The sequence below is a fragment of the Urocitellus parryii genome, chromosome 2, assembly GCF_045843805.1.
Source record: "Urocitellus parryii isolate mUroPar1 chromosome 2, mUroPar1.hap1, whole genome shotgun sequence".
Taxonomy (NCBI): Eukaryota; Metazoa; Chordata; class Mammalia; order Rodentia; family Sciuridae; genus Urocitellus; species Urocitellus parryii.
Genome location: NC_135532.1, coordinates 149,596,579 through 149,611,392, shown reverse-complemented (window position 1 = coordinate 149,611,392; position 14,814 = coordinate 149,596,579). Strand labels below are relative to the sequence as shown.

The 14,814-nt window shown below is 36.5% G+C and overlaps 1 protein-coding gene across 1 annotated transcript in view; it reads right to left on the bottom strand.

The window, feature by feature from the left end:
- The window catches only part of Adgrg7 (adhesion G protein-coupled receptor G7), a 62,864-nt gene extending 53,475 nt beyond the window's left edge, over positions 1 to 9,389 (bottom strand). The window contains exons 1-2 of the mRNA XM_077795516.1: positions 9,275 to 9,389; positions 8,686 to 8,691 (exon numbers count right to left, since the gene is read on the bottom strand). Of these exons, the coding sequence (XP_077651642.1) occupies positions 8,686 to 8,691; positions 9,275 to 9,389 (121 nt within the window). The remainder of the gene's footprint in view (positions 1 to 8,685; positions 8,692 to 9,274) is intronic.
- Positions 9,390 to 14,814: the final 5,425 nt, after the last annotated feature.

Below are 14,814 nucleotides of genomic sequence, written 5' to 3'. Positions count from 1 at the left end.
GGGATCACAGACCTAACATAAAATGTAAAACTATAAAACTAGAAGATAGCAGAAGAATATCCAGGTGACCTTAGGTGTAGCCATGAGTTTTTAGGTACAATATCAAGTTTTATATATATATATTTGTATATATATATTAGATACATTATTAACACTATTATGAAGTTGTTTATCCTTCCATCATAGTTTATACTATTGTCATATCAAAGATCATCAATTTGTAGCATTTACATGTAGAATTTTTTACTACTAATTCAATTATTTTTTAATATATTTACTTTATTTATTTTTATGTGGTGCTGAGGATCGAACCCAGTGCCTACAAGTGTGAGGCAAGCGATCAACCGCTGAGCTATAACCCCAGCCCCTCAATTATTTTAATGGCTATAGTTCTATTCAGGTTTTTTTTTTTTTTGGCGGGGGAGAGTAATTTTAGGTCATATATATTTACTTAGAAAATTGTCATTTGACATAAAATTTATATTATCTGGGATAATGTTTTCTATGATATTTGCTTATTATTTTGTTTAAATCCTACCTTTCACTGTTGTGGCCCTTCTTTTTGTGCCTATTGCTTAATTATGCCATTTCATTTGGATGAATCTTGCTAGAGATTTATCTACTAAAATTTATTCTTTCAAAAAAACTAGTTTTTTATTTAGTTGATCTTTACTCTTGTTTCTTTTATTGTCATCCCATGAATTTTCTTATTTTTATTAGAATCAAATATTCTTTCTTAGAATTTGTTCCCTTTTTAACTTTTAAAGTTCAAATGCTTAAATCACTAATTTTCAATCTTTCTGGCTATTATATAGACCTAGAAGTGTCACTCTAAATACACTTTTAGTTGTGTCCAAGTTGTTACATAAAATGCTTCTATTGCAGTTTTGAACATTTTGTAATTCTCATTTGATTTCTTCTTTGAAATACTTAAATAATTTTGTTCTACTTATAACGTATTTTCTTGGCTATTTTATGCATTGCCACCTAAATTGTATTATATTATAGTTAAAAAGCATAATCATATGGCATTGATTCTTCAGTACCTACTGAGACCTTCTGAAAATAGTGTACTTTCTCCACTTATTGTGGTCATGCTAATATATGTCTACTATATCTTGTTAGATGTATTTTCATACTTCTGAATCCTAGTTTTCTCTATTTGATCAATCAGTTTCTCATAGAAGGGTGTTAGATGGAAACATTCTGATTGTAAATCTGTATATTTATCTGTATAATTTTGTTCAGTGTTGCTTTATGTAGTTTGAGTCTGTATTATTTGATGCATAAAAGCACAGGATTATGGATTCTTCCTGACTGGATTATTCTATCATTGAATCATAAAACTCATTCTTCATATTGTTCTTTACCTTAAAGCCTGTTTTCTGATTTTAACATTGCTAACTCAGTTTTCTTTTGTTTTTGTTAGTATTTGCCTGCAACTGACTTTTCCATAATTTTATTTTTACCAACAATGTCATTAAACGTTAATGTTTCTTGTTAAACTGTATTAGCTACATTTTGTTTTGCTTCAAAGATATCCAATATGACAATATTTCTTTAAGCAAATGAGTTTAAACATCTTAAGTTTGTGTTTGTCATTTCTACTGTTATTTTGTATTCATCCTTACTTTATTTTCCAATGATATTATTCATATTCTTTATTTCACTGTTTTCTAGCATTTTAGTATTATTTTTTTAAATCTCCTGCAATATTAGTCTTTTGAAACACAGAAAACATCTATGACTATTTATATTTGCCAAAAAGTTTGTCAGTTTCTTTTTTGCCTTCATATCTTATATTGTACACCTTCCCTGGATTCAATTTCTTTCTTTCTGAAATTTAATAATGTTTTCAATTTAATAATGTTTTCAGCTGGGGCCTGTAACTTCCCCACTCCCCCACAAGCTGGAATGTGCTTCCTGTCCCTGTGAATGCACTGAAGCCACAACCTCTAGGGCTTACTCCAGGGCCTGCCCACCACTGTGATATCAGCTTTTTTCTCTGTTTCTGCCACCTGGCATTGACTTCAAGAAAGAAAGCCTGCTTATGAAAATTGTAATTGTAATTACAATTGAATAAATGTATGTTATGAATAAATATATAATATTTATTATATATTTATTCATAACATGTAGATATTTGTAAGCAAGAAGAAAACCTATCCATGGCTATTCATTATGCCTTTTGCCCTAAAACTCATTTCTTAAGGAGTATTTTGACAACTCTTAGAAGAAGGGTCATGGCTAACCACAATGCAGTTGAATAGAAGGCACCTAACAAGTATTTGCTGACTGGCTTCTTTGCCATTTGCATTCTGGTTGAAAATATCTAATCCAAGCTGGATTACCTACTCCACTGTCAGATTTGCATGTTTAACACCTTGTACTTATGCACTTTGAGACTCTAAAATTCCTAAATCATTCTTGAGATATAGCAAAAGTAGTACTGACATCATTAAGACTCCATATTTTATATAAAGAAATGGGACTCAGAAAGATGAAGTGGATTCTTTGTAACTCATAAGTACTTTCTGAACTGTGGACTCAAGAAAGACATTTGCTATTCTTTAGCCCAACCCCTTATTCTACATAAAAGCTCACTAATTCGTGCAAGAGTAGCAATTAGCTGGTAGTGGAGCAGGGGCTGGACATGAATTTCCTTGCTAGTGACCAAGGTGTTCCTGCTTCCTTCTCACAGTGCCTGCCTCTACCACACAGTGTAAGCAGCTTCTTCATTTACTTGCTGATTCACACACTAGAACACATTTAACAGCAGTATTTTTTCTTTTAACACCAGCAAGATAATAATCATATTTCTGTACTTTGTTTTAAATTGTAATATATCAGCAATGCTAACACTACATTCAATATTTTCATTACACATTTGAAAGATTAAGTGCAGAACATATATGACACATACACTTATTGCTGCTTGAGAAAGTAACATAAAATAATATTAAAGACTCCAAAGGGAAAATATGATTTTCTTCTCCTAAACCAGACAAGATTAGAATCTGCTTTTGAAAAATATAGTTTAAATAGTAGGGAAATAAAAACATTTTCCTAGTAAAAGAAATTACACCAAAGATCCTTTCTAGTGTTTCTCTCAGACCTTTGTAGTATAAAGTCCAGGCATCCATTTGTCCCAGACCAGGAATTTAAAATAAGTAGGTGGAAGATAAATTTAACCCTTAAATGAGAGGACAACATTTAGGAAAATACAGTTATTTTTAAGAAATAAACCCTAAAAGATGTATACAAATAAAATACATATATTGTTCATTTAAGGTAAAAGTTTTTCACCATTAACTATCTGGTTAAATATTTCGATAAACTTGTTAAATATTTTAATAAGCTTTCCCTGCTGCTGCAGTGTAGCATGAACATTGAAAAGCAAATACAGGAAGATACAGCCATTCTTACAAGTCTTTCTGTTTCTGTTCTGAGCTAGTCAATTGAACTTAATGATTAAACCTACTATGGACTTTTGGTTTGATAACTTAAGTCTCAATCCAAAGGTCTGATTTAGGTCAATGGTATCTATTCCAAGTATAATTCAGGGAGTGGAAAAACTATGCTCTGTATTGAATGATCTAAAAATTTCGAAATTATAGAATAGTAGCTAACACTTATTGAGTATTTACAATGTACTAGGCATCCTCTTAAACATTCAAATGCATTAGGTCATTTACTGCTCAGAGCAGCACTATGAGGCAGGATTTACTATTAACCTCATAAGAGGTCAGAAAACTGAGGCACAGAAATGTTGAGTAAGTTACTCAAAGTCACTCATCTGGTAAGTGGCAGTATTGAGATTTACACTGAGGCAGTCTAGATTCAAATCCCCCTGACCCCACTCTTAAGCACACAGCCTTAACCACTATATCTATAAAGATCTTTAACAACATGCATCATCAGAGACCATTATGGGTGGTGACAATATCCAGAATTTCAAGTAAAAATATCTAACACCTGGAAACTCAGGAATAAACCACTAAGCCAAGAATCTAGCCTCTTGGTTTAAGACAGTGACTTAAATGTCACTGTTCTGATATTAAAATAATCCATGCCCCTTGGTCAGTTACATAAAAAGATGTATCCCTCAAACAAGAATCCCTTCCCTTTCATAGAAACCACTGTTTTTCTTATTTAGAGGGTGGATATGCGAGGCAGCAAGAGAGATGAATGGTAAAGGAATAGAAGTGAGATTTTTTTAACAGCAGAATTGAGACTGAGAAACACCACTGTGGGCTGAAACCCAGATTCCTCCATCCAAAAAACACTTCTCTGAAGTGTTTTTTTAAACCCCAAATGCAACTGTCCTTCAGGAGTTAGATTTATTACTGAGATTAGCAGTACAGGAAGTACTGAAATCTAGAGAAATGAAAGCCAAGTATCCATGGACAGATTATTTTCTAAGAAACAATAAACTCTCCTTGACCTTTCCTGACAACTCACATTTTCTACTGAAGAATCATTAGTGTTATAAAATCTGGCTTTGCAGTTTGGGGCTATTTCAACCTACTGAAATCTCTTGTTAGGCTGAGGAACAGGTATGTTCTGTGGCAAGGAACAAAGGTTAGACTATCTGGAGAGAAGGAAATGAGACGCAAGTGAACAGGAAGTTCTTGGGCCAGAAGCAGTGTGGGATATGGTCAAATAAGGTGTAATAGCACTGCCAGTGTGTTTTGAGGTAAGACATTCTCTACTAATAGAGGTTAAGAAAACACCCCACTGCCATTGTGATTATGAACATCTGTCTATATTTATAGTAGGGTTAGCTCAAGTTGGAAAATGTCAAAGGAAGGAAATATAATAAAGTCTAATTATATTTTCATTTTACTTTCATCATCAAATGTAATGGAACCCAAAACCCATGCTGCTTTTTGTGGTACAAGCCCCTTGCTATGGAAAGCACAAAGCCAACAGAGACAGAGCACTTAGGCTTGTCCATTCCGAAAATACATCAGACGAGGTGGATGTTTTTCTGTGGAGCATGCCCAATTTGAAAATCCCAGCCTATCTTGCAAAACTTAGATTTGCTCCAATATATAGGCATCCTACAACATTGCTGATCACATGGTTAAACTAAAGAGGCCAACTGGAGAGATCTTATGCAAAGAGTCCTAGAAATGGTGATATGGTGCATGGCTTGGAGTAGAGAAAGAAAACTAAAGTGATACCTTTCTTTAAAAAGTCCAGAATTGTATTTCTTTTAATACTTTAAAAGACATTATAAGGAACAGATGGTAATCTTATTTCCTTTCTTAACTATTCGACAATTCTTATTTCATGCTATGGACTGAATATTGTGTCCCCTTGTTAAAACTTTCCAATGTGAAGGTATTAGAAGTTGAAACTTTGAAAGGTGATTAGTTTTGAGGGTAGACCATGCCCAAATGTAATTAATGCCATTAAGGGCTGTACAGACAGAATTTTCCTTTGATACCATATAAGGATATAGCAAAAAGCCACCTTCTCTGAACGAGGAAACAGGCCTTTATCATATACTGACTCTCCCAGTAACTTGATCTCAAGACTTCTTAACCAATAGAACTGTGAGAAATAAATTTCTGTTGCTTATCACGCGTCAAGAAATAAGTTTCTATTGTTCCAGTAACCCAAATGGACTAAGCCCAGTTTCTGGTTGTCACATGAGTCTTCTGTTCACTCATTAATTATGTTTGGGCAGCTATCATGCAAGTCCTATTCTAAGTGTAGGGAATGCAGTTTAGTAAGTAGGCTCTCTCATTCTAGAAACGGGGAGACAATTAACCAGTAAACAAGTTAAGTAAGAAATTATCCAGGATAAAAGCTATGACAAAAATGCATGTAAAACAGAGCAAAGAGGGTGATGACAGCCTGGGTGGGTAGTAAAGATCTCTTGAAGGAGGTGACACTCAACATGAGACCAAAATCATCAGAGAAGGAGCCATTCATGTGAAACTCTGGTGGGAAGTGTTCCAGGTAAATAGACATCATTAAAGAAGAACTTCAAGTCTAGGCATTGCAAATGGATAGGTAGTCTTGTGCCTGGGAACATAGATGGAGAAAATTTTACACTTGGCAATATATCTCATCATGTCACTTTGGTTGAAAAAGATCATTTTTTTTTAATGGTTCCATCAGTGGCATGTAGAAATGATGGACTTCTCCAATAATCCAGAAATAAATTTAACCTATTTCCACTTTCTCTGTAGGAAAGTTAAGATCACAGATACTAAAGTTAAAATGATCAAGTTCAAATCCACATCTAGCATTTGTCAACCCCCCTTAAACTGTGCAGTTTTAACAAGAGATCAATAAGGAAATAGGAACAGAATTTTAAAATACTTCTCTATACCTAGCATCCTAGAGACTATGTCTTGAAGTACTTGTTTGATATTTAAACCAATGATTCATTTTAAGAAATAATTAGGAAAACTAACAGTTAGAATGATTAGAGTTGAGCTCCTCCATGTCTTGTTTGATAGGTATTAGATGTTTGGATCTATGTGAATGTGAGAAATCTTTCCATTAAAAGCAGCCAATTATCAGGATAAATACTTCTAGGGATGCAATCTCTTTTGCTGTTCTTGGGTAGAAGATCAATGCAGACAAGTATAACTTAGCGAAGCTGAAGGAAGCACTTTGCACATCCTAGTACAAGGTGGCAAATCCATGACAGTTACTCAGCAGCCAAACATCTATGGACACCACTGAAGACTCAGTAAGCCTTAAAACTGAAGCATGACTACAAGCTACACTCTATACACTGCATTAATAATGTAGATCTCATTGACTTGAAGACAATCTTACTTCCCCAAAGAGCCTGAGTTTGCCTAGCAAAACAACAGACTGCTCTGATTCTGCTGCTTACTGAACGTCTTTGTGAATTAGGTTTTTCAGCCACTGTTATCTCAAGAAGAAAAAATGAGTTAATTGATTCGGGTCTACCCTTGTCTTCTCTGTAGGAAAGTTAAGATCACAGATACTAACGTTAAAATGGTCAAGTTCAAATCCACACCTAGCATTTTCCAGCTATGTAAGCATGAAATATTCTCAAGAGCCTGAATTTCCCCCACTTGCAACATAGAACATAATATCAACTCCAAAGGCGGTTGTGAGATTAAATGATATAAAGTATGTGAAATTTTTAGCACAATGCTTAGAATATAGAAAAAATTTTTGATATTATAGGTCTTTTAATGATTAAATGCATAAATAGCATGCATATCATCATATTAGTGTTGGTCCCCTATGGCCAAATAACAGTAACTTCTCATTGAAATTTACTTAGGATTTTTTTCTATTTTTCCACTAAGAAGCTATCACTTTCTAACGAAAAATTAAAATGAGGCATAATTTATACCTCTGCTTATGTTAACAAAATTAATTTTGACTGCAATAAAATTACTTTATCCAAATTTAACATGTATGCTTGTATACATTTTTTTCTGAATAAGACAATCATGGTTTTCATGAATTTCTCAGAGATATTCATGACCTTTATTCCCCTAAAAAAATTTTAAAAACAATATATTTCTATACCTAAGTAGAGGAACCAAAAGAAGAACATCCAACAATTATAAGAGATGAGATGGTGGGATGGGATGGGATAGGATGAGATGGATGGGATGGGATGGGATGGGATGGAATGGAATAGGATAGGATGGGATGGGATGGAAAGAGGAGCAACAGACTGAAGGAAGTGAGTGGGAAAAAATGAAGTGGAATGGAACGAACACACTATGAATAAATAAAATGGACAAAGCAAACAGCTACAGCAGATAGTACCAGTCTCCATCCTTTTCTTTAAACAAAAGTGATGACCCTCCCCTTTTCCATTGGGTTTAATAAAAAATTGAGGGATGTCCTCATATAAAGATTTAATTGGAAAATTCAGAACAATGGAAATTTTAGTCTTTTATGAGGCGCTAGTATGCTTCTGCTGTTAGAAATGGGACATTTGTTACTCTATTCTTCCTTTGGGGTCTTAATCTTATTTTGTATTTATTTTAAGCAGCTCCCCCTGAGTCTTTGGATTTCATTTAATCTATCCCCCTCCCTGTCCTTCTTCATGTTGTTTTTGCACTTTGGTCTTTGTTTGATTAGTTCTATTCTAACTGTGTCCTTTTAAAATCACCTCAGTTTTTCCCTTTAAAACTAGATGTTATAAATAAAGGAAAAGAAGACTTCTTAAATATTTACCCTTTAAATGAAGCTTATTGATTCAGCAAGCTTACCAGGGAGACACATCTCTAGTTCACAATTTTTTAAAACCTGAAATAAACTATTTTACAAAACTTAAGCAAACAAAAGTACATTTTCCCCAAGTTTAAATATTATGTTTTTCTTATCAATTCTTTTCCTAGTTCTCTAAATGATATTAATACAGTATTCTCTAAATATTATTCCTTGGGGCCAGAGGACTGCAGCCCATGTATTTGACCTTTGCAGTCATACACTGTGCTCCTACAGCAGTCTGCTCAGAGGGCAGATGGCCTCTCTTCCTGCCTCTCCAGAATGGCATTAGTTGCCCCTATTTACTCAGTTTCATTAGAAATGTTCTCTATTTCTGCAAAAAAGCAGTGTTCCATGTATCTAACTCTGAACCCTTTTTTGGAGAACCTCCACCACCCAAGGGCACAGCATAGAGATCGTTGTGAGCTCTGAGGGCTCTCCTTAACGCCATTGTCTCACACACTCCTGCCCCTCCTAATGCGGTTTCACACATTAGCAACGTACACACCAGGAGACTAATAACTACATGTTGAATAACCAGGAAAATCATTTTAATATCTTAATTTTTAGTTGTTTTCTAACTACAAAAAGAGGAAAGAGGAAAACCTGTATGCAAACTCTGGGGTCATTTTACTGACAACTCTATTGTTTATTTCTAAACATCCTTGTTGAAATGAAATTCTATTCTACCCATGTTTGATTGGCTGTGCATACCCATAACTATTTACCTTAATTGTGTAGAATTAAGCAAATCCAAATGTATTACTAATGACTTTAATTATTACTCTTTAAGTCAGTCGGGAGTTAAAAGAGCATAAAAACTCAACTATGCCATCCTTCATGCTGCCTATTCACACACCATGTGTATTTATACATACACAGCTGCCTGCTGGCCGTCATTGACTCTTATATTTCATAATGGCAATATGGTGGGCAGCCTTAGCCTGGACAAGCTACTCTCCAGCATTGTTATGTCAGGTGGCATATGTCAGTGACACAGACTCATGCCTTCTCTCTCTCAAAGTAAAACAAAATAGGGTGACATTACCTCTCTGGATCCTTATCACTGTCCTCCAGATGCCCAGTCCCAAAATGATGGCCGTCAGCAGCCCACATGCAACGGCTACCAGCACCCTGAGGTCACAGGGGCGGCAGCGAGCCATGGTAAAGGCACAGATCTACTCCTTGCTGAAAAGCAACTAACGTGTCTTCTCCTTGAGCCAAGAACTTTAATAAGAAATTGTCCTAAAATATAAAAATGATTCGTCCTTTCAGTGATGGATCAGGAAGGTGTTTTTCGATTTTTAGGAGTTTTGAGGTTAATCCAGAATGCAGTTCAAATCACCTAATAAAAGGTGCATATTCCACTTGCATTGTCCTCAGCCTTCACTGAAGGAGAACATGAAAAACTGATTGATTGTAGTTACGGGTAAAAGAAGATAATGCAGGGCAATAAAGAAGGGGAGGGATTAGCTAAGAGGGTCAAAGGGTAAATATCCAGACAAGGAAGAGACTGAAGGAAGGGAACAAAAAAGAAGGATCCAGAGAGGAAATCAGGAAGGCAGTGGAGCCTGGTGGTCAGCTACAGCTCAGCTTCCTGTGCTTTTGTTTCAGGAGGGTCCAGCACAGGTAGAGGAGCAGGGGCTTCAGGCCATGCACCTCTCTGCTGGGGAAATGAAGTATATTATCAAGGAGAGGACAGACAGCAAGAGCTGCATGTGATTCTAGCGCTTGAAGTTTTTAAGGAGCCTACACATTGACAGCTGCAGTTGGTGAGTAGACATACTGGTTCAGGGGTGAGCTTTGCAAAGCACTAAAGCCCAGAATTACAACCCCTCTATCTTGGGCTTAAATGTACCTCCTAACCCATTCCCAAATTCATATTACATCTGAGTTCCTACAAACTGGTTTCTCTCTGGAGCTTCAGATTTAACTCTGCTGCCAGGATCCCAAGTTCTTCGTCTCACTCCTTACCTATCCCAGAATGAAAGAATGAGTGAATGAGCACCCACCTCCTCTGAGTTCTGTTTATAGTGGACAGAACAGATGCTCTGGATGTTCCCTCCACTAATCAAAACCACATTTATTAAATGCCTTCAATATGTCAAGATCATTACGAGACATGGACAAGTCCTCAAAGAACTCATATTCCCTAAGGAATGAGATACAGAGATATAATACCTGGTAAGTAGTAACTATTAAGGTGAAAGATAATAAAGTATAGTTCCTACAGAATACTAAACCATTAATTCCCTTAGGGAGTCAACAAAAAATCACCTTAAATGTAAAATATATCTTGTAAAACCTTTCTAAATACTCCCTAAAGGAATTAATGGTTTAGTATTCTGTAGGAACTATACTTTATATGTATATATACACATACCCCCCAATCTCTTTAACACTCACTTTACACCTTTAGGGGACATGAGTGTAAAGCCCTAACATTATCCAACTCTGGAGTTTAAGAAAAACACACTAATGTAGTACAAAATGAAAGGACTTAGAGGTACTGATGAAGTACAAATGAATGCAAGTCCATTATCTCAGTTATTGTGAATATGTTAAAAAAATCTTTTTTATATATGTCTGCATGTTGTACACACAAAATGTCTGGAAGGGAACATAAAAAAATTTTCATGGAAATCTGGAGTGGAACAAACTTTTAAAAATGTTATATCCTGGGCTTGGGTTGTGGCTCAGCGGTAGAGCGCTCGCCTAGCATGCCCAAAGCCCTGTCAATCCTCAACACCAAATAAAAATAAATAAACAAAATAAAGGTATTGTGTACAACTAAAAACTTGACGTTTTCCCTTGTGTGTGTGTGTGTGTATTTTGTTGTTGTTGTTGTTGTTGTTGTTGTTGTTACCAGGGATTGAACTCAGGTGCACTCTACCATATTTTAAATTAGATTACTCATTCAATAATAAAAATTAAAATTCTCAATAAATAATAGATCTGAGAAAAGGAATTAGCACCTAGTAGACACCTACAATATACCAAGTATGGTTTCTATATACACACACACACCTACAATATACTTGTTATAGTTTAGATATGGGATGTTTCCCAGAAGCTCATTTGTAAGACAATGCAAAGAAGTTTAGAGGTGAAATGATTGGATTATGAGAGACTTCACCTAATAAATGCATTATCCCCTGATAGGGATTAATTGGGTGACTGTAGACAGGTAGGGTGTGACTGGAGGAAGTAGGTCATTGAGGGTATGCCTTTGGGGTTTATATTTTATACCTAGAGAGTTGAGTCCTCTCTCTCTCTCTCTCTCTCTCTCTCTCTCTCTCTCTCTCTCCCTCCCTGCCCCTCACCACCAGTGCCATGTTCCCAGGTGCATTCCTCTGCCACACATTTCTATCATGTTGTTTTGTCTCATCTCACTCCCCAAAGATTGGGGTTGGTTGTCTGTAGACTGAGACTTCTGAAATTGAGCCCCCAAAATAATTGCTCTTGTTAGGCCTTTTAGTCACAATGAAAAAGCCAAATAAAATAATACTTTACATATTTTTGCCTAATTTGTTCCATATAGTAGCCACATGTAACATGCAATCTTTTTGCCCATTGCATATATATGTAAATAAGGCCAAAGTAGGTATAATTCTAAACAGAAGCTCTGTGGTTAAGGATATTTGGACAGCACCAGGTTACACAAAGATTCTTCACTTTAGGATTTCTTAGAGTCTTTAGTACACTCATGAGCATTATGAATTGCAAAGTTTCTAATGCTATTTGACTGCCGAATCATCTCAATAAGCATCTCTCAGAGATGACATTCTTTAGATTGTGCTTTGGAAACACTTCCCCACATGATTATCTGAACAATGTTCTTCTTCTTTGAACAGTGATTAAAGAAACTATTTGAGGGACTCATGTTTGTGTTATGATGATGGTATTTTTCTCTTGCAGGGTTTCAAATGTTTTAAAAGGAAATCAGCTCTGATGGTACCAAGACACTCAGTGGAAGTGCTGGATTCCTGGGATGCCACAAAGGCTGTGGCTTCTTAGGGCTTCCATGTCCTCAGCCACATGAATAAATTTAAAAAAAATGCCAGCCATCTGGCTAAGACTAGAAATTCATGGAATGGAAAAAATTCTTAAGCACAAAACTTAGATATTGACCCTGATGTAAAAGCATGAATTACCTTGGTTATAAACAAATGTGTAAATGCCGCAGTCTGGCTGGGCACAAAATCACGAGCCACTCACAGCCTTGTAGATTCAAACAGCAATTCTTTATTCCCGAACTCACACCGGCACTCTACACAGGTTCTCGGGAAATCCACGTTCTGCCGCAAAATTCACGTACTCCACCAGGCTCTAATCAGCAGGATACTCCCTATTCCCGGCAGGGTACACCTTAAACCTGGAACCGCCCTAAACCCAAGAAGCGGGATACTCCCTATTCCCAGCAGGATACACCCTAAACCTGGATCCGCCCTAATCCAGTAGGATCCTCCCTAAGCCCGGATCCACCCTGGTCCTTGAACAGGGTCACCTTTCTCAAACATACATGCAATGTCACTGCAAATGTCCAAGGCAAGTCCATTTCCACGAGTCCTTCCTCTAAGCTACATGGGGTACACTGGCAAGGAAATTGTCATACCTACTTGGCTAATGGCTCTCAGCATAAATGGTCACAAATTTTTATACACACATGAAGCTGACAGAGAAAAAATTTTTTAAAAAAACCTAAACAGAAAATAATTTAGCTACTTGTTCATTCTATTCAACATTTTGATAGGCATGGGGGTAAAATAGTGAGCCAGAGAGATGAGGTCCCTGTGAGGACACACAGCTGCCTATACCTATGTTGTCATTTATTTTCTCTGTGATTCTAGACAAAACACCTAAAAATCTAGGTATCTATTGATCTATTATTTCATATTTTAAACAATCTACCTGAGGTCTTCCCCTTCTGAGTATTTCAGTCCTGAAGTCATTAGTTAAGGAAGAGTAAGGCAGGTGTCTATGGTGGGGCCGAAAAGGTCAGGGTCCATAGTGGGAGTCAGAGACCAGGTAGGATAAGGAAGGCACACACAACGGGAAGACAATAAGAGATGCCAGACCCCAAACAGAATGACGAGGGCATCGCTGTGATGCAGAGGGATGGAGTGTCAAAGTCCAAGGAAGGGCAGGAGATCTTCAGAGCCTGAGCAAGGAGAGGAAGGAATCCTTCAGAGACCAACAGTAGATGCACAGGTGAACTGCTCTGCGTGGGAAGCTTAGTGAGGAGGGTGTCCAACAGAGTGGCAGCCTTGAAGAGGGAATCAGAGCCCAAGCAGGGAGATCAGGGTGTCCACACATAGGTGGAGGTGGAAGTGGGGTGGGAGTGAAAAGCAGAGATGGGTTACGTACAGGATGATACATCAAACGGGTAAGCGTGTAACAATAATGGGAGCCAAGTTTCTCACTCTAAAAAGGAATTACAAATATAGACAGGGGAAAAAAAAAACATTGAATGCCATGAGAATTTCAATACAGAACAAGAGAAACTTGGAGAAAGGAAAGCTATATGCTGTACTGAAGGAAGCAATACCCTCCAGGCCAAAAGACTGTTAGATACATGCATGAATGAATTCAGGAACTTCTTATCCAAAAGAGGAAAACAAAGTCAAATATTTTAAAGAAAGGAATGTTGTATTACTCCTTATTTCAAATGCTGGAAATAAATAATTTTCACTGTGGATTGGGGTGGGAGTGGTTAGGGATAGTACCAGGGATTGAACTCAGGGGCACTCAAACACCAACCCACAATTCCAGCCTTATTTTGTATTTTATTTAAAGACAGGGTCTCACCGAGTTACTTAGTGCCTCACCATTGCTGAGGCTGGCTTTGAACTCTCAATCCTCCTACCTCAGCCTCCTGAAACACTGGGATTATAGGCATGCGCCACCACACCTGGCTTCCACTATGTATTGTTTTAGAAAGCTTATGGTATTGGATTGGAATTGGATATATTATATGAACTCAAGATTATGTATATTATGTGTTTATATATAACATATATTTATTTATAATACATATATTTCCATATAAAGCAGTGACACCTGATGAAAAATGAGCACACTTAGAGTCCCGGCTTGATTTATATATACATTTTTTTACTAAAAGGACCATGGATCCTTGGGAAAACGGCTAATTCCAGGACTATGCCAGAGAAAGTACAAGGTAAGCCTGGAATAGTTTATGCTGAAAGCAAGATATGAATGAATCATAACACATGGACACAGAATCCAGCTTGAAATAATTCCACATGACAAAATGAGGGATAATTTGAGTATGAAAATAATGAAATTTTTAACAAATAACATTTTAAAAAAATAAATTAATTTAGCACATAATAAATAAGTGTAAAAAATAATACTCATAACAGGAGATGAGTATTCAAGATTCAAGATGTACAAGGGAAAGTTTTAAAAAGGAGATATATATATCTTAGCTGATTCAGAGGCTGCACAAAGAACTGGAGTTTGCCAGCTGCTGGAGCTCAGGAGGTTGTAGCAACATTGCCACACTGTCCTGGCAAGCATTTGCTGTGTGGCCTAGGATGTACCTAGGAGAATTAAATTGAAACA